Genomic DNA, 23595 nt, shown 5'->3' with positions numbered 1-23595 from the left:
AAACATGCATTTGCATGGAAATCCTGGCTCTACTAATCACGTAGGCTGAGTGGACCTCGAAACAGCCCTCAGATCCAGGTAAAAATCCCTGACCGAGCTCGATAGCTGCAGTCGCTTAAGTGCGGCCAGTATCCAGTAATCGGGAGATAGTGGGTTCGAGCCCCACTGTCGGCAGCCCTGAAGATGGTTTTCCGTGGTTTCCCATTTTCACACCAGGCAAATGCCGGGCCTGTACCCTAATTAAGGCCACGGCCGCTTCCTTCCAATTCCTAGGCCTTTCCTATCCCATCGTCGCCGTAAGACATGTCTGTGTCGGTGCGACGTAAAGCAAATAGAAAAAAAATAAATAATAATCCCTGACCTGGCCGGGAATCGAATCCGGCCTCTGGGTAAGAGGTAGGCACGCTACCCCTGCACCACGGGGCTGGCAGACCATTTATATTGGAATAATGAATTTACTCATTCAGGACAAATATTTCCAGTTCCCTATGGGAATCAATATCCTATATCACTTGTTCCATGAACGGTGGTAGTTCATCTCGGAGAAACTGCAGATAGCTTTCTCCCATCAGAGGTCCCTCAAATAAATGAGGACCAATGAAGTGATCACCCACGATGCCACACCATACATTCACATCCCACTGTACTTGAAAAGCTGCCTCTCGTAGCTGATGGGGATCGTTCACAATCCATTAATGAATATTATGGCAATTAACAGTTCCTTTGTTGTGGAGCCACACTTTGTCCATAAATAAGATGGTCACTAAAAAGTCAGAATCAGTGTCCATATGTTGTAGGGTCTGTTGACAGAATGTCGCCCGAGCTTCGAAATCATGAACATCGAGCTCCAGGTGTAAGTGCAGATGGTACGGATGAAACCTCTGGGTGTGCAATATCCACATAACTGAGGCCTGGCTGATGTTTTCCTTCTGTGCAATCCCTGGCCCATCTGCTAGTGTGAGGGTTGCCGGATAGTGTCCAAGAAAATCTCTTCATCATGAGTGGATGTCACGGGATGATCTCAAACAGGCGCTGTCCTTCCCAGGGCGCAGTAGCCTGCTGACGTCTTTCCACACTCCGAAATGTTACGTCTACTGGCTGTCGTCTATCTGGATAGCGTGCTTGATACAGGCATTGTGCCTGGTATGCATCCTTTCTAGCTTCTCCATAGATGAGTATCATATCTATATACTCATCATTGGAATTTGTCACGAGGCAGTGAATAAGCTTTCTCGTTGTGTTGTGACTTGTCCTTTACAGGGCCAAATAAACAAATCAGTCTGCAAAAGCTATCAAGTATGCAGACCTTACCATATCCCAGGCAATAAGCGGTCTATGAGCACTGTCCCCTATCGCATCTTCCACCGTGCCCTTGTCATGTGAGCTACTGCGAGGCTTGACATTCAGCTCACAGTTCCCAGCCAATACCTGCTCCTGGTCTGTGTATGCACCTGTTTTTGTAAGTACGTGTTCTTCGAGGTACTTATAATGAATTGATAGTGGCGCTCACTATTCATGGTCTCTTCTAGGCTGTAAACACACATTTTGTTATATTATGCAGGTTTAGGGAGAGAGAACGATAAACATCATCATCATCATCATCAATGACCCACTCCAGTTGCCCGGGTGTGGTTAACAAGCCACCTCCACTCCTTTCTGTCCTTCCAATTTTCCTGCTCCATTAATTCTGCCACATCCAATCCAGCTTCTGTAATGTCCTTCAAAATCTGATCCATCCACCTTCTTCTCGGTCTTCCAAATGCTCTATTTCCCTTTACTTCTCTTTCCAATTCCCTTCTTGCTACCCGTTCCTTTCCAATTCTTTTTACATGTCCGAACCATATCAGTCTTGCTTTCTGTATCTTCTGTACTAACGGTTCTATATTTAGCTCTTCTCTGGTTTTAATATTTTGAATTCTATCTCTTCATGTCTTTTTAACCGATGTTCTTAAAAATTTCATTTCTACTGCTTGGATCTTACTATCTTGTCTCTTATTAGTTACCAGCATTTCTAGTCCGTATGTTACAATTGGTATGAAATACTGTTTATATAATGTTAATTTTGTTTTCTTGGATACTTTATCATTCCATAAAAGCTCTGTGACTTAATGATAAAATATTATACCTATACTTACTCTGTTATTAATTTCAGGGTTGATTTTTACTTCCATTAATAATACTACCCAGATATGTAAACTGTTCTACATTCTCTAACCATTCTCCGTCTATGTTCACTTGGCTTCTCTTTTTCTCTTTTCCACAGTGCATGACTACAGTTTTCTTTTTACTAATTACCATTCCAAACTTGTTCAGATTTTCGTTTCAAATGTCCAGTCTCCTTTGTACTTCCTTTTCTCCCTTTCCCAAATCACCACATCATCTGCAAATACCAAAGCATTCACTTCATCACTACTGATACTGTGTTTTACACGTTTATGATTTCATCCATCAATGTAATAAACAATAGTGGCGACATTGCACTTCCTTGCTTGAGACCCTTTTTTTTTTTTTTGTGTATAAAATGTGTCAGAGTCACCACTCTCCACTTGTACATTGCTTTTCCTGTCATGATACAACATTTCTATGTTGTTAATTAATGATTTCGGTACATTCCATTTCAGTAGGCATTCCCATACATGTTTTCTCTTAATTGTATCATAAGCCTTTTCCAAATCCAAAAATACGAAGATGATTTCCTTGTTCCTTTCCAGATGTTTTTCCATTATCGTTCGCACTGATCTATTCGGTCTAAAGCCATATCGTTCTTCCCTCCCCTAACTGTGTTTCTATTATATCCCTCAGTCTTTTGACCATGACTTTCTCCATTATTTTTAGCCCATATGATAATAGGGTTATACCTCTATAATTTTCACATTTCTTCGTATTTCCTTTTTTGAAGGAGAATAATAAAACTTTACTTTTTTGAACAATGTATTTCAGAATTGTAGTAAAAGTGGTGGGATGCATAAAACTGGATCGCAAGAGGCTGGTGAACCACCCAATATATACTGAACACAACCTAATGTATTTATTTAATAAGAATTAATAAAAATTAATAATTAATAATTTTTCTTCCACATAGCTTTATTCGTGTGGTACTGGGTCTTAGTGCTGGGAACGAATGGAGCAGAGCCGGAAGTTCCCTGTGCATTCAATCGGTGCCACCAGGTACAACCGCAAGTGAAATTGTGGCGGGAAAACAATCATTTCCTCAGAAACCTCAGTTCCACTCACCACTTTCCTGTACATGTAGTAGAGTTGATGCATTGTCATTTGGACATTACATACATGCTGTATAACATTTTAGAATGCAATTATAATGAATGGCTGTAGGGCCTATTTTATAACAAATGAGGTTACAACTTGCAATCATGTAACAACACATATTTGATGTTCCGAGTACTGACTTTGAGAAGGAGCTATTTTCTTCATTAATCAATTCAGAGGGGCAGATGCTATTAATGTAATTTATTGACAGAAGATATATAGGTAACACATTTTTACAGTTTGAGGAACATAAAAAAGTATATTAAATAATCAAACTCTATTCGACAGGAGCAGAATAGTGTAATAGGCCTATGTATGAGATTAACATGTGAATAACAATAATAATAATAACAATAATTTCCCTACTGGGCGAGTTGGCTGTGCGGTTAAGGGCACACAGCTGTGAGCTTTAATCTGGGAGATAGTGGGTTCGAACCCCACTGTCAGCAGCCCTGAAGATGGCTTTCCATTGTTTCCCATTTTCACACCAGGCAAATGCTGTGGCTGTACCTTAATTAAGGCCAAGGCCAGTTCCTTCCCACTCCTAGGCCTTTCCTATCCCATTGTCGCCATAATACTTATGTGTCAGTGCAGTGTAAAGCAAATTGAAAAAAAAATCCTTGGAGATTTAACTGAATATTATACATAATTTACAAGGTATTAAAATGGAAAAAGTATCTAGTTTGTTAGGTGGTGATAGTATGCATTGAAACATGAAAAAAAAATCTAATAAACATGGGTTCTATAACAGAAGTTCTGAGATGTGAACACATGTTTATAGGCGGAGCCTAATGTGATGTCATTTATGGTAATGAATTTCTCAGCCCTGCAATAACACCAGGCTACCAGATAAACATAGTTGACACCCCTGACATGGAATGAAGACAACAATATGGTTTCTCACCAATATGGGCACTGTTTAAATCCTGGCCAAGGTATGTGGGTTTTGTTATGTATTTGGTTTAATAATATAAACAAGTAATAAGGAATACTGTATTGGATTATAACCTTTTACGTAGGTCCAAGACTTTACAAAAAGAACATTGCGTGTGTAGCATATCGAATGGTGCTACAATAAAATAGATAGTAAAATCCAAAGAGATATGATATCTCTTCTATTCCGGGGTTAAGACGAAGAGAGAAGAAAGTGCCTTACAAATTCATTTTCTCCACTGCCTTCCTAGTCCTAGTAAAGTGCCGCAGGACTTGCTCTCCTTTAGGTGTTGCGGATGGCTGCGAATTTGCATTGCTAGGTCCGGCGCCAGACCTACACGGTGCAGGCTGCAGGGCAGAGTCCAGATTGACTGAAGTGGGCATCACGATTGGGTTGTGGATGTAGCTGGTTTGCACTCCATTCTTACTTAGAACTGTACCTATGGCCCATTTTTTATCGGGAGACCTGTAGTCACGAACGGCTACCCCTTTGCCTTCGGAGAAATATCTATTGTAGAAGGATGTTGTCTTTCTCATTTTTTCAATCACGTCCTTGCAATAACCACTGGTGGACAGGCACATCTTTCTTGTCCAAATTGGGCTTGTTTGGGTGAACACATTTCAAATTAGCTGTTCCTTCTCCTGGAAAAGAAACCTCACACACTTTACATTTGGCCCACTTCTTGCCTGTGTCTCGTTCGAACGACCAAACTACGGATTGAAGTCCCGGCATTTAGTCGAAAAATGCCATAGAAAATTGCAGTAGAATAATGCAGGGCCCACTTACACACTAACTGCTTCTTCCCTCTTAACGTCCTCCGGTCACTTCACTGTCACTCGCTACTCTGAGTACTTCGCTGCCACTTTGATATCTCCAGTTATCTCCGGAGGGACGCTGTAATCGCTACTACCGATTTAATCACTCTGAGCAGGCACTTCGCTCCCAGCACTACACGGGTCTGCTTTTCTGCATGTTGATTGTCACTTGTGCAAATCAAAAACATAATTAGAAGACATGTTATGGATATCAAGTCTTCTCTCAGATGATCTAGCCACCATTTCATCTTCCACGGGGACAGTTTCCTTCCAGTTAAAGGTTCAAGGCTGATTTGGCCAGAGACTGTTCATTACTGTGCATGACATGAGTATACCATAGGAAAAAGGCTTTATTACATATTTTCCTTTATAAGCACCACTCCCATTATATCTTACACATTATTTCGTAATTTCATTCAGTTTCATAAGACCCTAGTGCCTGTTGCAGCATTGACATTGCCATGACTTGTAGGATCTATTCATGCTTCATGGAGGCCGTCCAGCATTGAGATCCATTTAGGCAACTGGACATACGTTTTTCTAGATCTTGACCTTCAGGTGAACAGAGTTCTATCAATCACATAGGACTCCCTTGACCTGACTTCATTTCAGCTGGGCTACACTGACTCGTGTTCTGATGTCGGGAAGTGTGTTGCTGTCTGCAGAGAGCAAACCAAGGTATTTGAATTGACAGACGTAATTTAAATTTTGGCTATTGGCTTTGATGGATCCACCCATCTATGATCCACATTCCATATATTCCACAAACTTCATTCATACATATATTTTGGGCATACCATGAGACAAGAGCATTTGCTAGATCAGTTTGTGAGGAACCTGGTCAAATGGCTTTTCCAAATCTAAGACGGTAACATGGATTGTCTTGTTCTTCACTCCAGGCCTCTCCATTAGCAGTCTGATGGAATGACTGGCATCCATCATGTTGTTTCCCCTCGCAAAACAATGTTGATTAGTTGCATTGATAATATTATGAAGGTGGCTATCATGAATATTGAAAAACCTACAACCTGTTTTCCAGTCAGTGACCAAGTCAGGGATGGAATGAATGAAGCCCGTATCATGCGGCGAGGATAGGAATTGTGCCAGCTGCTGAAGCCTGTTGCACTCCTCTGGGGCAATGATTAATGACTGACAGATGAAATGAAATGATAGTGGAGAGTGTTGCTGGAATGAAAGATGAAAGGGAAAACCAGAGTACCGGGAGAAAAACCTGTCCTGCCTCCACTTTGTCCAGCACAAATCTCACATGGAGTGACCAGGATTTGAACCACGGAACCCAGCGGTGAGAGGCTGATGCGCTGCCGCCTGAGCCACAGAGGCAATATCATGAATATTTTCAAAAAAAAGTTATGATGTGCCACAGCAGATGGATAGGTCAACAGTTGGTGAATTTTCAGACCCTTCCAGATGGATACTGTTATAGTGATGGTTCAAGACCAGGACACAATGTTTTCTTCCACAATTCAAATGAACCAGGATGCCAGAAGTTCAGCATCACACTGACGAAGTACCTTCCAGACGTCAGCTGGAATATCATCGGGACCAGTCACTTCCCCAGTCTTGTTGATTGGCACCTGAACTTCTGCCATTGAGATTGATGAATCTGGTCCCAAGGGGTACTCAGAACTAGGTAATAATAGGTAGGGAAACTTCTCATTGCTAATTTTACTGAAGTAACCACTCCATCTGGATAAAATGAGTGCAAAGAGAGGAACAATTATTTAGAAGATGGGTTAGGGACGATAAGCATACAAGCATACCAGGTGATAGAATTCATTGGGAAGAAACCCCAATCATTCTAACAACAAATTGATTTTTAACAGTAAAAATCTGATCAACAATACGTTCAAATCTTTAGTATAACTTAACACATTAAAAACAAGAAAGGTGGTGGAAAAGAGAAGTTATACAATCCAAAGTACAAGTTAATTGATAAAACCAAATTTTAAATAATAAATTAATCAGAAATTTATATCACCAAAAAATTGATTAAGCTCTAAGAATTGAAAATAAATATATATAAAAAAAAGAAAGAAACTCACTAAACCTTGATGTTACTTGGAGTTTGAATGTCGTCATTGAAGTAAACAAAATATAATACTGCAAGTCCAGCCAGGATGGCTGGGAATAGCTTGAAGATAGTGAAAATTATTGACCAGAAATTAGTTCACCTGAAGTAACATTACTCAACCTCCTGTTGTTGGACATCTTCATAAGTAGTGGAGCAAGGAGGATTCTGCACCGGGAAATGACGTCATCAATTTTTCTGTTGATGTCACCAAGGTCATTGACCCCCAGGTCATTGACCCCATGACATCACCATGTCCTCTTGTTTGTAAACAAAGCCACATGCTCTTAATTGTAAACAATGTCACGTGCTTTTGACAGCTGTCATCCGCCATCTTTAAACAACAACGCATCGCTAACCTCAGTGCTGCCATCTTGACGGGGCTAAACCTCACTGCTGCCACCTTATACACGTGGTGGCAGGCAATTTGAAACATTTCACGTGCTTTTTGACAGCTGTCATCCACCATCTTGCATTGCTAACCTCAGTGCTGCCATCTTGATGGCACTAAACCTCATAGATTTGCACGTGGTGGCAGGCAATTTGAAAAAAAAAAACGATGTGCTTTTTTGACAGATGTCATCCGCCATCTTGCATCGCTAACCTCGGTGCTTCCATCTTGACAGGGCAAAACCCTCCTGGATGCTACCTTAGGCACATGGGCGCGCAAAATTTGAAATTCCGCGGCTCTTATCTTAGGCTAAGCTAAGTAAATGGTTATGCTTTATTGACTTCGGGGGGAGTACCCTCTCCCTAGAGGTCTACCGCTGTAGCGATATCTCCTGTACAAAATAGATTGCCCTGGGGTCAGGGCACGGCCGCCTCTTACGAGACAAGCAAGGACGCATTGTTTTACACTCGTATTTATACCTAGAGAATGCTTAGATCAACATGTGCGTGTGGACCTCCTGCTATCTATTGAGGCAAGCAGTGGAGTTTTCCACTACCGGAAATGAGACAACACTTTTTTTGCAGTCAGCATCCGAGGTCTAGTAGTGTAGTAATGCAGGATCCAATGCAAGATCATTGAACCCTAGTATAGTAGGTAAGCAATGTCAATTTGCGGATTTTGCACAAGAGTGCGAGCCTAACCTTACAGTTACAATCTCGAGGGGCATAATCTTACTTTCACAGCTAGTTGCCGACGCCTAAGAGAGCAAGCCTAACCTCATATCCTCCATCTTGAAGGGGGCTTTCCTTAGTTTTATGGCAAGATGGCTTTAACGATGCCAATTGCAAAAGATGGCGGCTATACACAGCTCCTTATGAGACGGCCTAGAGGCGCTCGTGCGAGATGGTTGCTGCTCTTATGAGACTCCCTAGGGACACTTGTGCAAAATGGTGGCTATACACGGGCTTATACGGAGAAAGCTAGCTTAGAGGCTACTGCACAAGATGGGGGCTGCTCTTATGAGATGGCTTAGGGGCGCTTCCGCAAGATGGCTGCCAGCCAAGGTCATTGAGCATGTGACGTCATCACCATGTGCTCTTGTTTGTAAACAAAGTTATGTGATTTTTTGACAGCCACATGCTTTTTGACAGCTGTCATCTGACATCTTGCAAGGGTGCTTGCGCAAGATGGCTGCCAGCCAAGTTCATTGACCCCATGACGTCAACGCCACGGGCTCTTGTTTGTAAACAAAGCCACGTGCTTTTTGTCAGCTGCCATCCCACATCTTACACCGCTAACCTCAGTGCTGCCATCTTAACGGCACTAAACCTCATGGGTGCCACCTTTGGCATGTGGTGGCTGGCAATTTGAAAAATTCCATGTGCTCTTGTTTGTAAACAAAGCCATGTGCTTTTGACAGCTGACAACTTTAAACAAGAACACATCGCTAACCTCATTGCTGACATCTTTACGCTACTAAACTTCATAGCTACTACCTTAGGCATGTAGTAGCGGGCAATTCGAAATTCCACATGCTTTTTTTGACAGCGGCCATCTTTAATCAACGGAGCATCGTGCTGCCATCTCTACCTACTACCTTAGGTACATGGTGGCGGGCAATTTGAAAAATTCCACGTGCTTTTTTTTTTGTCAGTGGCCATCTTTAATCAACAGAGCATCGTGCTGCCATCTTTAGCTACTACCTTTGAAATGTGGTGGCAGATAATTTGAAAAATTCTACATGCTTTTTTGTCAGATGCCATCTTTAATCAACAGAGTAAGGTGCTGCCATCTTTACAACACTAAACCTGGCGGCTACTACCTTAGGCATGTGGTGGCGGGCGATTTGAAAAATTCTATGTGCTTTTTTGACAAGCTGAGAGCAGCCATCTTTAATGAACAGTGCATTGTGCTGCCATCTTTAGCTTCTACCTTTGAAATATAGTGGCGGGCAGTTTGAAAAATTCCACGTGGCTTTTTGACAGTTGTCAGCGACTATCTTTAAACAACAAAACTTCAGTGCTGACAGGGGCTAAATCCACATGCCTGCAACCTTAGGCATATAGTAGCGGGCAAATTGAAAAATTCCATGTGCTTTTTGACAGCTGTCAACCGCTATCTTTAACTACATGCACACGGCTTACTGCTATCTTGACAGAAGTAAACTTTATAGCGTGGGACTTAGCCAGCTGCAAGCAAGCAAGCAAGCTGCCCTTCCTACCCTTATCAACATACTTACCGAGCTGCAAGAGTTGTGCATGTTTAGACTTGATCGTTGGCAAGAGTGTGCACATGTTTTTAATCTGCAGTGATGACTTCATCATAGTTGTGCATGTTTAGACTTGTTCATTGACTGAAAGCTTTAGTCTTCTAGATACAGTGATAGAGAGTAGAGCGCAAACATGACAAAAACATTAATAGTTGCTGTACAAGGCTTCAAAGTAAACGGCAACAAATTTGTGTTTAAAGAGGTGGCTGTGTTGGATTGCAGTGTGTTGTGGGCACCAAAACTTGTTGGTTTAGTATTTAGTCCACCTTTCCTGTACTGTTTGCAAACATATGAAGATAAAAAGCAGACTCAATGGATTGAAATTGTGTACAAACTTTATTTGATATAAATCATGATCGTATTATTTGTGAGGTTATGTCAAGAATACACGACTTTACTCGTCAAGAACAAATAACAAACTAACAAACTAACCGTTACCTCTTGTTTCATTTAATATATATATATATATATATATTACTATAGTGTACTTTATGATTCAGTAATCATGAAGATTATAAAGCAGCAAGACACACTACCTGTTAGTGACATTGTGCCACATCTCTTACCTAGTTCTAGTACAACTACAAGAAAACATCATGGAACGTTGTTTCCTTTTACTGTTCGGTGTACTATATCAGGACCATCAGGATGCAGGAAAACAAATCTTTTACTTACACTTATTACTTCTTTACATGGTATACGCTTCGAGAATATTTACATTTTTGCAAAGTCACTCTATCATCCGCTATATACTATTCTACAAACTGTAATGCACGATCTCGTTGAAGATGGAATAAAATATTATGAATTTAATTCACATGAGCAAGTACCATCACCGGACGATGTGCTTCCTAATGATCTTTGACGATGTCGCAACAGAACAGCAAAACATTATTCGTGCTTTCTTTAGTATGGGACGACATAAATATGTTGATTGCATCTATTTATGACAAACCTATTCTCATGTGCCTAAGCAGTTGATACGTGACAATGCAAGTGTTATTGTGCTTTTTCGGCAAGTTGAGCGCAACATGCAACATGTGTATGACGATCATGTTAATGCTGATATGACATTCAATGATTTTAAACGTATGTGTGCTACATGTTGGTCATCACATCATTACAGCTTTTTAGTTATTGATAAAGAAAGTGATGTTCAGTATGGACGATATCGCATGGGTTTCGATCATTTTATATGCATTAACACAGAATTACAGTGACCACTTGATCGAAAACCATCATCATATTAACATCTAGCAAGGAGATTACAAAACATATCATCCATGCACGAAACAATATTCGACGGAAATTTAAAGAGCTTTAACGTATACAAGCAGACACAGATTTCTTTTTTTGAAAACACATCTAAGTACACCACTCAATTTTTAATTCTTCTTCATTGCCGCAGTCTACTTCAAGTTTTGCTTCTGTGCAAACATCATACGAGAAAGAGAAGCATGAAGAAGAAGCGAAGCATAAAGAAGAAAAGCATAAAGAAGAGAAGCAAGATGATGAAGAGGAGAAGCAAGATATAGATCAAGAAGAGGATAAGGAAGAAGATCTTAATGATACTTCACCATCTAAGCGTGTTGAGTTTTTAACTACAGATGTTATTGCTGAAACACCTACTACATCGACACAAGATCTACCATCTTTGTCTGAGGTTATGATCACGCCAAAGTATCGTAATCAGTTCAGAACTTTTATTCAAGATACCTATGGATCTCTCTTTGCACCTTATATAGAAAACTTTTTACAGGACAAACTGACACCATGTACGGTATTCGCTATGAAGATGACTGTTTCTGGATAGGAAATTCAAATGTTAAGATTAATAGCAACAAACTTATTGTAAAAGGCGTTACCTATAAACCTACGAAAGGACTCTTAGAACTTCTTTCCTCATGAATACCTGACAAGGATATAATTTTACAAGATTATCTTAAAGAATATAAAGCAATATTTTTTGCTACTGATGCAACGCGACATAATTACAAGAGAACAGAAGTTGTAAATACAAATAACAGTTACAAGTACCGTATCGTGAGTTTATTTCTAAGCTGTTTCCGATTGCATGTGGTCTTGATGTTATCTACAAGCCTTTGTTGCCGTACGTAGACGTACGATACTGGAATGATCCAAACTTACTCATTGAACGATTACAACTTCTAAGAGCATCACAAGATGCTGGTCACACAGGTCATGAATCAGAAATTCTAGAAATAGAGAGAGAATTACAACATGGCGGTATTATTTTGTAATGGTTCATCAAGAGAAGATCTCACCTGTAAAGGTAAACATCGCCAATGAGTTACATAAACCAGCACGTCGCACCTACTGTTGCAGACGAGTTATTACATGAGGAAAGGATGATCTCTGGCAAGCAGACTTAGTAGAAATGATTCCATATGCCTCTAGCAATAAGGGGTATAAGTATCTACTTACTGTTATCGATGTGTACTCGAAGTTTGCTTTTGCACAACCTGTGCGTTCTAAGACAGCAGCTCAAGTTAAAGAAGCATTTAAACATATTGTTGAAGAATCGTAACGCTGCCTAAGGCTTCTTCAAACTGATCAAGGTAAAGAGTTTTACAACAAGGATTTTTCTTCTTACCTCAAGTTACTTGGTATTCAACACTACTCTACGTTCAGCAGTCTAAAGGCAAGTATTGTAGAACGCTTTAATTATACACTCAAAACAATGATGTGGCGAGAATTTACAGCACAAGGTTCATATCGTTGGATTGATCTGCTACCTAGACTTGTATCTACCTACAACGATATTCCCCATTGCGCTATCGGAACAAAGCCACGTCTTGTTATAAGGAATACACCTTGCCTAGATGCTATTTATAGTGTAATTAAAACAGCTGATCCATGCCGCCATCGCCTTGAAGAAGGTAATTTCGTTCACATCAGCAAACACAAATCTGTCTTTGCAAAAGGATACACTCCCAACGGGAACACTGAAATTTTTCAAATCAGGAATGTTAAGCTTACTAATCCAGTTACGTATTTACTTCACAATCTCAGAGGACAGCCTATTGAAGGAGGATTCTACATTGAAGAACTGCAGAAAACAAAATATCCTGATTACTATTTAATTGAACGTGTTATTCAATGTCGTGGGAATAAACTGTATGTTAAATGGCTTGGTTTTAATAACAGCTTTAATTCATGAATTAATAAAGAGGATATACTTTAAATCTTGTGTGCGTGTGTGTCTTTTAATTCTCGATCCTCTGCCTCTCCTTTCATCTAAGTTAACATTATTACTAGGACATGCTGTAGGATTAATATTAAACAACACCAGTAATAAGTTTTGACAATTCATATTTATTTTAGAATATATACATTTTTTTTCTTCAAGTAAATCTGTTTTATCCTTTCTTTATTTTACTGTCTTTCCCACTGCCTAGGAACAGTTTTCCTTTTATTGCACCAACAACAACAAGTGCTGCTATCTTTTCAGCAACTGAAGCGTTAGGTGTCGACACGCAGCATAGCTTTACGAAGCAGATTTTTATCAGCTACACGTCTTAGTTCAAGATTGTTTTGTCGATAAGCAAGGTCATGCTCTTTGAAGGCAGCATCTAACATATTAATACAAGGAACACCACGTGCCAAGCGAATGTCAAGTCGTGTTCTAGGGTGGCAGTACTCATAACTAGGAAGATGAAGCTTGAAGGGAAGAAGATCCATCACTTTATTGATGAGCCCATGCCCAGCATGCTTCCTCACCTTTCTCCCAGCACGTTTCTTCACCTTTTTCTTGTTTACTCTTTTTGCAGCCATGATAAGTGTTTATAAGTGAAGACAACCAGTTAGTTTTAGGTCCGTCGTACAGTTTAATCAGTTGACATGTACGACACTGTCTCACAGAAGGTCTCCTACCTAAACTCACGTGTTCATGATGTAAACTACACGTTTGAGGCTCTGACAAAACAGGATCTTGAGTCCACTCACGAGGCACCTTATCCCAAATCTTCTTTACAGCATTTGCAGCTACATTAACCAAACATGCCTTTGGTAATGCATTTAACTCTTCTTCAGTAAAAGTGTTTAGTTTCATTTTACATGCATAAAACTGTATGATTGCCTTTTCAACTGCGTTACACTTAGTATCTGTTAGAAATGACATGATGTCTTTACTCTACAAATGTTTCTTTCCCACTAACGTTATTTCGACACTGCAGTTTACATATGTTGTTCACCTCCCGACATGCACTGCAACACAACCAACCAAAGAGCATGCACACATCTTGTAAAGACTGTTTACTTGTTTCTCTAATATGCTCCTTCAGAAGAGTTTTAAATGATGGACACCCTAATTCATGCATGTCGATAATTTCACACGATGATGGTAGATACTCACACAACCATTCCTTCTTTTCACAACCCTCTAAAAAACCCAGATCTGCTCTTGACAAATGTGCGTTCATCATTAAAGATAGAAAACTATAAGATATTCCTTTTTCCTCCCACTGCAAACCTAAATTTTTTCAATCCATTGAGTCTGCTTTTTATCTTCATATGTTTGCAAACAGTACAGGAAAGGTGGACTAAATACTAAACCAACAAGTTTTGGTGCCCACAACACACTGCAATCCAACACAGCCACCTCTTTAAACACAAATTTGTTGCCGTTTACTTTGAAGCCTTGTACATCAACTATTAATGTTCTTGTCATGTTTGCGCTCTACTCTCTATCACTGTATCTAGAAGACTAAAGCTTTCAGTCAACGAACAAGTGTAAACATGCACAACTATGATGACGTCATCACTACAGGTTAAAAACACGTGCACACTCTTGCCAACGATCAAGTCTAAACATGCACAACCCTTGCAGCTTGGTAAGTATGTTGATAAGGGTAGGAAGGGCAGCTTGCTTGCTTGCTTGCTTGCAGCTGGCTAAGTCCCACGCTATAAAGTTTACTTCTGTCAAGATAGCAGTAAGCCGTGTGCATGTAGTTAAAGATAGTGGCCGACAGCTGTCAAAAAGCACACGGAATTTTTCAATTTGCCTGCTACTATATGTCCTAAGGTTTCAGGCATGTGGATTTAGCCCCTGCCAGCACTGAAGTTTTGTTGTTTAAAGATAGTCGCTGACAACTGTCAAAAAGCCATGTGGAATTTTTCAAATTGCCCGCCACCATATTTCAAAGGTAGAAGCTAAAGATGGCAGCACGATGCTTTGTTGATTAAAGATGGCTGCTGTCAGCTTGTCGAAAAAACATGTGGAATTTTTCAAATTGCCCGCCACCACGTGCCTAAGGTAGTAGCCGTCAGGTTTAGTGTTGTAAAGATGGCAGCACCTTACTCTGTTGATTAAAGATGGCAGCTCACAAAAAAGCATGTAGAATTTTTCAAATTATCTGCCACCACATTTCAAAGGTAGTAGCTAAAGATGGCAGCACGATGCTCTGTTGATTAAAGTTGACTGCTGACAAAAAAAAAGCACGTGGAATTTTTCTAATTGCCCGCCACCACATACCTAAGGTAGTAGGTAAAGATGGCAGCATGATGCTCTGTTGATTAAAAAAGGCCGCTGTCAAAAAAGCATCTGGAATTTCAAATTGCCAGCTACTACATGCCTAAGGTAGTAGCTATGAAGTTTAGTAGCGTAAAGATGTCAGCAATGAGGTTAGCGATGTGTTCTTGTTTAAAGATGTCAGCTGTCAAAAGCACATGGCTTTGTTTACAAACAAGAGCACGTGGAATTTTTCAAATTGCTATCCACCACATGCCAAAGGTGGCACCCATGAGGTTTAGTGCCGTTAAGATGGCAGCACTGAGGTTAGCGGTGTAAGATGTGGGATGACAGCAGTCAAAAAAGCATGTGGCTTTGCTTACAAACAAGAACACATGGCTTTGTTTACAAACAAGAGCCCATGGTGATGACGTCACGGGTTCAATGACCTTGGCCGGGGCCAATGACCTTGGCTGGTGTCCATCTTGCGCAGGTGCCCTTGCAAGATGTCGGATGACAGCTGTCAAAAAAGCACGTGGCTTTGTTTGCAAACGAGCTTGTGGTGATGACGTCACATGGTCAATAACCTTGGCTGGCAGCCATCTTGCGCAAGCGCCCTTAAGCCATCTCATAAGAGCAGCTACCATCTTGTGCAGCAGCCTCTAAGCTAGCTTTCTCCATATAAGCCTGTGTGTAGCAGCCATCTCGCGCAAGCGCCCCTAGGCCGTCTCATAAGGAGCTGTGTAAAGCCGCCATCTTGTTCATTTGGCGTCGTTAAAGGCATCTTGCCATAAAACTAAGGATAACCCCCTTCAAGATGGCGGATATGAGGTTAGGCTTGCTCTCTTAGGCGTCGGCAACTAGCCATTAAAGTAAGGTTACGCCCCTCGATGGTTATGAATTTCATGTTATTGGTCCGTATTGAACAATATATAAGTAATAATAATAATAACTTAAATGTTTCCACCTTTTCAATACAATATATTCACAAGATTACAAAATTATACGGTACTAGTTTCGACCCATCTAGGGGTCATCATCAGCCGTATTGGAGCAAAGATCATTAATTTTGTAATCTTGTGAATATATTGTATTGAAAAGGTGGAAACATTTAATTGTTATTATTATTACTTACGCCCCTCGAGACGGTAATTGTAAGGTTAGGCTCGCACTCTTGTGCAAAATCCGAAAATCGACATTGCTCACCTACTATACTAGGGTTCAATGATCTTGCATTGGATCCTGCATTGCTACGCTACTAGACCTCGGGTGCTGACTCTGCAGAAAAAAATGTTGCATTTCCGGTAGTGGAAAATTCCACTGCTCGCCTCAGTAGATGGCAGGAGGTGGGCGCACACATGTTGATCTAAGCATTCTCTAGGTATAAATACGAGTGTAAGACAATGCATCCTTGTTTGTCTTGTAAGAGGCGGCTGTGCCCTGACCCCAGGGCAATCTTTTTTGTAGAGGAAACATTGCTACGGCGGTAGACCTCTAGGGAGAGAGTACTCCCCCGAAATCAATAAAGCATAACCATTTACTTAGGTTAGCCTAAGATAAGAGCTGTGGAATTTCAAATTTCGTGCGCCCACGTGCCTAAGATGGCATCCAGGAGGATTTTCCCCCATCAAGATGGCAGCTCTGAGGTAAGCGATGCGAAATGGATGACAGCTGTCAGAAAAGCACATCAAATTTTTCAAATTGCCCGCCACCACGTGCATAAGGTGGCAACAGTAATGTTTAGCCCCGTCAAGATGGTGGCACTGAGGTTAGCGATGCGTTGTTGTTTAAAGATGGCGGATGACAGCTGTCAAAAACACGTGGCATTGTTTACAAACATGAGCACGTGGTGATGACGTCACGAGGTCAATTACCTCTCCGGGGTCAATGACCTTGCTGACGTCAGCAGATGACGTCACAGCCATGTGACCGGAGTCAGTGACTTTGGTGACATCATCAGAAAAATGATGATGTCATTTCCTGGTGCAGAATCTCCCTTGCTCCACTACTTTCATAGTAGTGAATACATAAATCTTCTCTCTTATTGCTACTTGTGCAGTTTCAGTCCTCCACCAGGCTTTTTATTCCCTAAAACTTTACCTGCAGTGGCATCAGCATAGTTCACATTGACATTCCAGACTTCCTCTGCCTGATGGCTGGTGTTGAATGAGGGAGAAATAAGAGGGACCAGTAACTCTTGTACTCGGGTGCACCTTCCTCCACTTGATTCACTCTGGGCCAGTGATGTTGAGTCTCTTTCATCATCCAATGTTAAGCCTGTGATTCAGGGTGAGGAGATGGTGCTGGAGGCAGATATTTTCTGATGGAATGACCCAGTTACATTCATTACTAGTTTGAACTCATTTAGTGCCAATAATGGAGATGTTAGGCGCCTTTAAACAACAAGCATCATGATCATGAACTCATTTAACCAAAGCAACCAGTAATCAGTCTGGGAGGTTCGTCTGCCACTGTAATAGGTAATCAGGTTAGCTGGGCTTCTGCTTAATCAAGTATTTGGGAGCCTTCATTTTTATGAGTGCAAAAATCTTGGCCACTTCAACAATGCTAATATCTCTCCCTTGCCGATCGTAATGGCCGTTCATGTATCTGTCGGTGAAGACTTTTATTACATCTGGTGCATACAATCGATCGTAAATGTTTGTGAACGTTCTTTCTTTACGAGTATATTCGTGTTAGACTCCTTGATTGAGAGCTGTCAGTACACTTCAACTTCTAATTTACAGCCACTGTGACACCATTCTGGTTTGACTTTCAACTAGAGTATTACATCTTTGTATATCCTTTGCTTTGGCTTCTGTCCATTTGGTTTTATGGATGCAGGTGATGTCAACACATTGACTCTTCCAGGCAGAGGCAAGTTTGTGGCATCAGCGTGTGAAAGGGCTGACATTGATGGTTGTGAGTTATAATTCCAAGACTAACTTCTTTAACTTACTCCATCCTTCAGTAGATAGCCTTGCATACTTCTCATGCCATTCAGGTGATGACAACACTCATAGCTTACAGGGGATGCCCTTGAATTTATCGCATACAAGTTTTGACATGGCATAATACAATGAAGCAACATTATAATCTTGGCCAACTTGTTGCAAGAGATTGGCATCTGTTGTTCTTCTTTGTCCAGGTTTTGGACTGACATTGAAATATATATCATATAATCCTAGTATACATTATAATTGTTTTCATTCGGGGCGTCAGTTGTTATATAAATTGTAAAACTACTGAATTGTAAGAGGACTTAACTGTTCAGTTCACAATATCAACTTTATTACAATAGCTCACACCTGTCCTAGAGTATATACAAATACATAGAATACACAGATATCTCATAGATGCCATAGCAAATGTCATTCCACATCATCCTCCCCACCCTGGTCTATCTACAAAGAGATGACCAGCTGCACTGGCCGAGTGATGAGTGTTGTCGAGCTTTCGCAGGACAATAGTTCTTGTGTGTCCATTTCTCCTTGGGCGCAACTCTTCTGTCCTCGCTTATGTCTGGTGAGTATGGAGGGTATTGTAAGTCAGGCACGAGCAATATTCCGAAGAACGGCGCAGCTCAGTATAGCACATCGCACGCCCTCTATTGACACTACCGAGAAGCCATTTAGTAGTATGTAGAACAGCCACCAAGGAATGTGTATATGCAATTTACTGAATAACGACACAACCTGACTTAACTCTTTCACTGTGCTATTTTTAAAAAGAACACTTACAGAAAAATGTAATTTTTTGAAGTCAGGAGCACTAATTGTCCTTTTTTGAAGCGTATTGAACAATATTCTTCCATTCATTAGTGCAGTTTCAATGTCATCACTAATATCCCGCTAGTCTGATACAAAATGAAGATCTTCCTCGTTGGCAGTTTCTTCCAAGCAATCACTATGCACATCGTCACTTGTTTCATTGTCCAAATTTACTGAATAGTCTGAATCAGAATCGGCCACTAAAAGATTGAAGGTTTCTTCACTGTCATTACTAATGTTGTTCCGCACGCTTGTAGCTGCTGAGTGAAGCCTGCTGTCAGCCAGACAGCTGACAGCAATGTTGGGGGGCGGGCGGGTGAAAGATAACAAATAAACAGGTCCAGTATTCGCGGCAACGTTTTCAAACAGTGCTTAGTACATAGTCAATACATGACTATAGATGTTTGTATTATTAAATGCGCCTTTATTAAAGAAGCGCGTGGAAACTATAGCAGGAAAGTACCAAGTCGACAAAAGTCAATTACCACAGCGAATGCTAGAGAAGTAAGTCAACAAAAGTCGACTTCCGGAGCGAAAGAGTTAAGCCCTTCTTCCATCCATGTCTTCAATTAATTTTTTCTAATTAATAAAATCTGTTAACATTCATCATTTTTATTGAACATTGTAATCATTTTGCCACATGATGATTGAGCCTAGCCTCTGAAATGCATTGTGAAGAAGATTCATTAAAAATTGTTATTGGTAGTGGATTAAATTACACCGGCCTGCGGAAAAAAAAAATTATCTCCGGCGAAAGGTTGAAGAAGTGATTTACCCTAATTTAGGTGTGCTGATTTCAAATATGTAAACCGTTTTTTGCCTATCGCGTACAATTTTTTTGTTATTTGAAATCCAAATTTGACATATTGTAATTTCGATAGAAAACACCATAATGGAGAATATATGTCATTTTAATGGGACATGATCAAATTTCAACAAATATACAAAAAGTAACATGTTCATTGCTAGAATGTATGAATCTCACTACAAGAACACTATTGTTTGCTGTACTTTGATGTGAATGAACGCTATGTTGATTTGCGTTTTGTGTTCCTCAGTAGTGTTATCTCGCACTAGACACCAACAGTAATCTGACATCATAGAGACTTCCCTTCGCCCCTGATACGTTCGTTCCATTTCTTTTAGATCCTGATGGAACCACTCACCATGTTCCTTGCTGAATGCTCCTAAATTTGCAGGTAAATAATCCAGATAACTGTACAGGAAATGTAATTTTAAGCTCATGCGGCAACCCAATTTCTGGAAGTTGTAAAGCCTGGTTTTCACAATCTGTTGGTAGTTAACATCTTTAACATTACCCAGGAATTTGTTACAAACATCCTTGAATGATTCCCATGCCTCAGGCTGTGTTTCGTTCATCGTCGTACTGAATGTCGGATCCTTCATTAGCTTCCGAATTTGGGAGCCATTAAAAACACCTTCCTTAATTTTGGCTCCGACAGTCCTGCAAATTTCTGACAGAGGTGCCGAAAGCAGGGACTGCCTCTATCCAAACTCTTCACGTACTGCTTCATAATTCCCAATTTAATATGTAAAGGGGGCAATAACACACTTTGAGGATCAATTAATGGACGATTTACAATGTTTTTTTCTCTAGACATGAACTGTTTCCTCTTGGGCCACTCAGACACTAACCAGTGATGATCCCTGTCCCGAGAGTCCCACTCGCACAGAAAATGGGGGAACTTTGTATATCCTCCTTGCTGCCTTAATTAGATACCGTACACTTTTAAATCACAGCACAGTAACCATCTGTGTTCAATGTTGTTACCGGGCGAGTTGGCCGTGCGCGTAGAGGCGCGTGGCTGTGAGCTTGCATCCGGGAGATAGTAGGTTCAAATCCCACTATCGGCAGCCCTGAAGATGGTTTTCCGTGATTTCCCATTTTCACACCAGGCAAATGCTGGGGCTGTACCTTAATTAAGGCCACGGCCGCTTCCTTCCAACTCCTAGGCCTTTCCTATCCCATCGTCCCCATAAGACCTATCTGTGTCGGTGCGACGTAAAGCCCCTAGCAAAAAAAAAAAAAAAAGTGTTCATTGTTGTTCAGTTTCTGCAACACCATAGATAAATTGTGATAGTTGTCATAAAAAGATGTTGAATGGGCGACTGGCACTGAAGCAAGTTTATTTCCATTGTGCAGAAGAATACCTTTGAGACTTATTTTACTGGTATCAATAAATAGACACCAGTCCTTTGCTTGGTAATAGTTTGAAGACTACAAATCAAGGCAGGGATATCACAGCAAAACACAAGTTTGTCTTCGTGAACGAAAAACTGCCGGAATTATTCCTCCCGATTTCTGTACATTAACTTTCGTTTAATATTGTACTTGTATCCTGTGGTTCCTCTTGCCTCAAAATCATATGGTAGAAGTTGCATTATGTTAAGATATTTTTAGTTAGCCTCTTGCCCTATATGGAAAGCTTTCGGCAACTACATCTAATTTGTATTTTGGAAATAGCGTAACTGGATTGTTTGGATAGATGGATTTTGTTCCAAATTTTCTTTGCAATGTTTATTTTGGAAAATAATATCTTGAATCAAGAAATCACCGTTGATTTTTCTGGAAACCTGCAGCCTTCATATCCCAATGGCCCTGGTAGGTTTCCCAGACATGCTCCACATTCCTTTATCCTAGTCATCACGTTGCCCAACCTGATGTTCTTTGGAAATTTCTGACAGAGGTGCCGAAAGCAGGGACTGCCTCTATCCAAACTCTTCACGTACTGCTTCATAATTCCCACTTTAATATGTCATCACGTTGGTGCAGTTCCTCTGATGTTTTATTTGGTGTTAAAGTTTTAAGGTGCTGAGTAATTTAATTTTTTCCCTTTTTCTTAACTGTGTATTGTGTAACAACTGGAAACTGATTACGCAGTTGAAGTGTAGATTATAAACTAACGCAAGAGATTATATATGGAGCATGTGCATCTCTGATTAATTGAGCATGTGACTGATCGCGGACAATGGAACATCAGCATACCTGTGGGAAAAGGAGGAACTAACACTAACAGTACAGGTATCTGATCGGTATCTGCTGTTACCTTCTGGGCAAGTGGAGCACATGCAGTAAGAAAATAATCATATTAAAATTTTAAAAGGGGCCGCTGACCTAGATGTTAGACCCCTTTAAACAACAAGCATCATCATCATCAAAACTTTAAAACACTACTACATTAGTCGCAAATTTGTAAGTACCGGTAATTTGTATGAACAACACTCAATCAATCACTGGTCGTAGGATGAACATATTGCAGGTTGTACATGTGAGGATATAGTGAAATCTACTTTGTTATACATATGAATGTTCATAAATTCAGAAATAGTAAAGGCTATGGAAGATCAAAATGTCAATAACAGGCACAGTGCTCCAAGAAAAAGACTGAAGGATAACATCCACACTTGCAAATTGATCACTGCAGTTTCTGTCTTATGTTTTTATTCTGTAAGACATGATGGATTACCCTAATTGGCAAAAGTGTACAGTCTTACCTTGGGAGTTCTATTTCTATTTTCCATTCCCGTGTGTTATCATGACCATCATTCACAGTTAAATTCTATTACTTCCTGTAAATTATAGAACACACTACAATGATCATGGAGTGCATAAACTTGAATGCTGTTTGGTTAAAATGAAAGTTATAATTAAGAGTCAACTATGAATACATTCAGAACATGAGAATGAAGAATTATATGGTAGAGGGATGGTCTCTTAATTTTAATTATGAAACATTGAATAGAAATGAATTTTTCCTCTCTTTTGTGAAGCCCTGATCGTAATTTTTTTTCTTTTTTTTTGTATTTCAAAGAAAAGTTTTGGTTTTCCTTATGTTATGTGGTAAGAGAAGCAAGAAAATTATGTATGGGTCACTGCCTACTTTTGTTCATCAAGTAGTAAACATAGTCACATCCTGAAAGTTGTGCTGAAGTGCATGTTTATAAATGTGAATTTGTAGGGGTAGATAATGTCAACTGTATTCCGGACCCAAATGGTCACCCTCATTGGAGGACGGACGATTTATTTCTTTAATAAATCTCTCTCTTGATAGTTTTATTCTGTGGAAGTTGTTGACATAGGTTGTTGGTTGCCAATTTTCTTTTGTTAGTACCAGCCCGTTTCTATAATGTATTATGATGAATTAAAATTGAATTATGAACTGTAAATTTTAAATTTCAGAACAACATTACTATTGTAACTGAATGGATCTCTAATGAAGTGAGCTCAACAAAGATACGTAGAGCTCTCAGGAGGTCTGAAAGTGTTAAATATCTCCTTGAAGAACCTGTCATCGACTATATCATGAAAGAAGGATTGTATGGTACAAAGGACAAGTAAGTTTTGTGAAAATCATGTTAATATATTTTATACTTTTTATTTAACTCAGATTTCTATACACCAGTCAGTAAACACTTGTCTGCATTTAGCACTGTCGTCCAGATGGCAGATTCCCTATAATTGTTTATGTAGTCTTTTCTTAAATGCTTTCAAAGAAGCTGAAAATTTGTCGGACATCTCCCTTGGTAAATTATTTCAATCCCTAATTCCTCTTCCTATAGATGAATATC

At 40.1% G+C, this 23595-nt stretch overlaps 1 protein-coding gene across 3 annotated transcripts in view; it reads left to right on the top strand.

Annotated features, from left to right (window-relative positions):
* The window catches only part of Nmnat (nicotinamide mononucleotide adenylyltransferase), a 316157-nt gene that overhangs the window by 181332 nt on the left and 111230 nt on the right, over window positions 1–23595 (top strand). For all 3 annotated transcript variants that reach the window (XM_067142889.2, XM_067142887.2, XM_067142888.2), the window contains exon 5: window positions 23207–23361. In XM_067142889.2, the coding sequence (XP_066998990.1) occupies window positions 23207–23361 (155 nt within the window). The remainder of the gene's footprint in view (window positions 1–23206; window positions 23362–23595) is intronic.

Source organism: Anabrus simplex, chromosome 3, assembly GCF_040414725.1.
Source record: "Anabrus simplex isolate iqAnaSimp1 chromosome 3, ASM4041472v1, whole genome shotgun sequence".
NCBI lineage: Eukaryota > Metazoa > Arthropoda > Insecta > Orthoptera > Tettigoniidae > Anabrus > Anabrus simplex.
The sequence above is the reverse complement of the archived record's forward strand: the minus strand, read 5'-3'. Positions and strand labels throughout refer to the sequence as shown.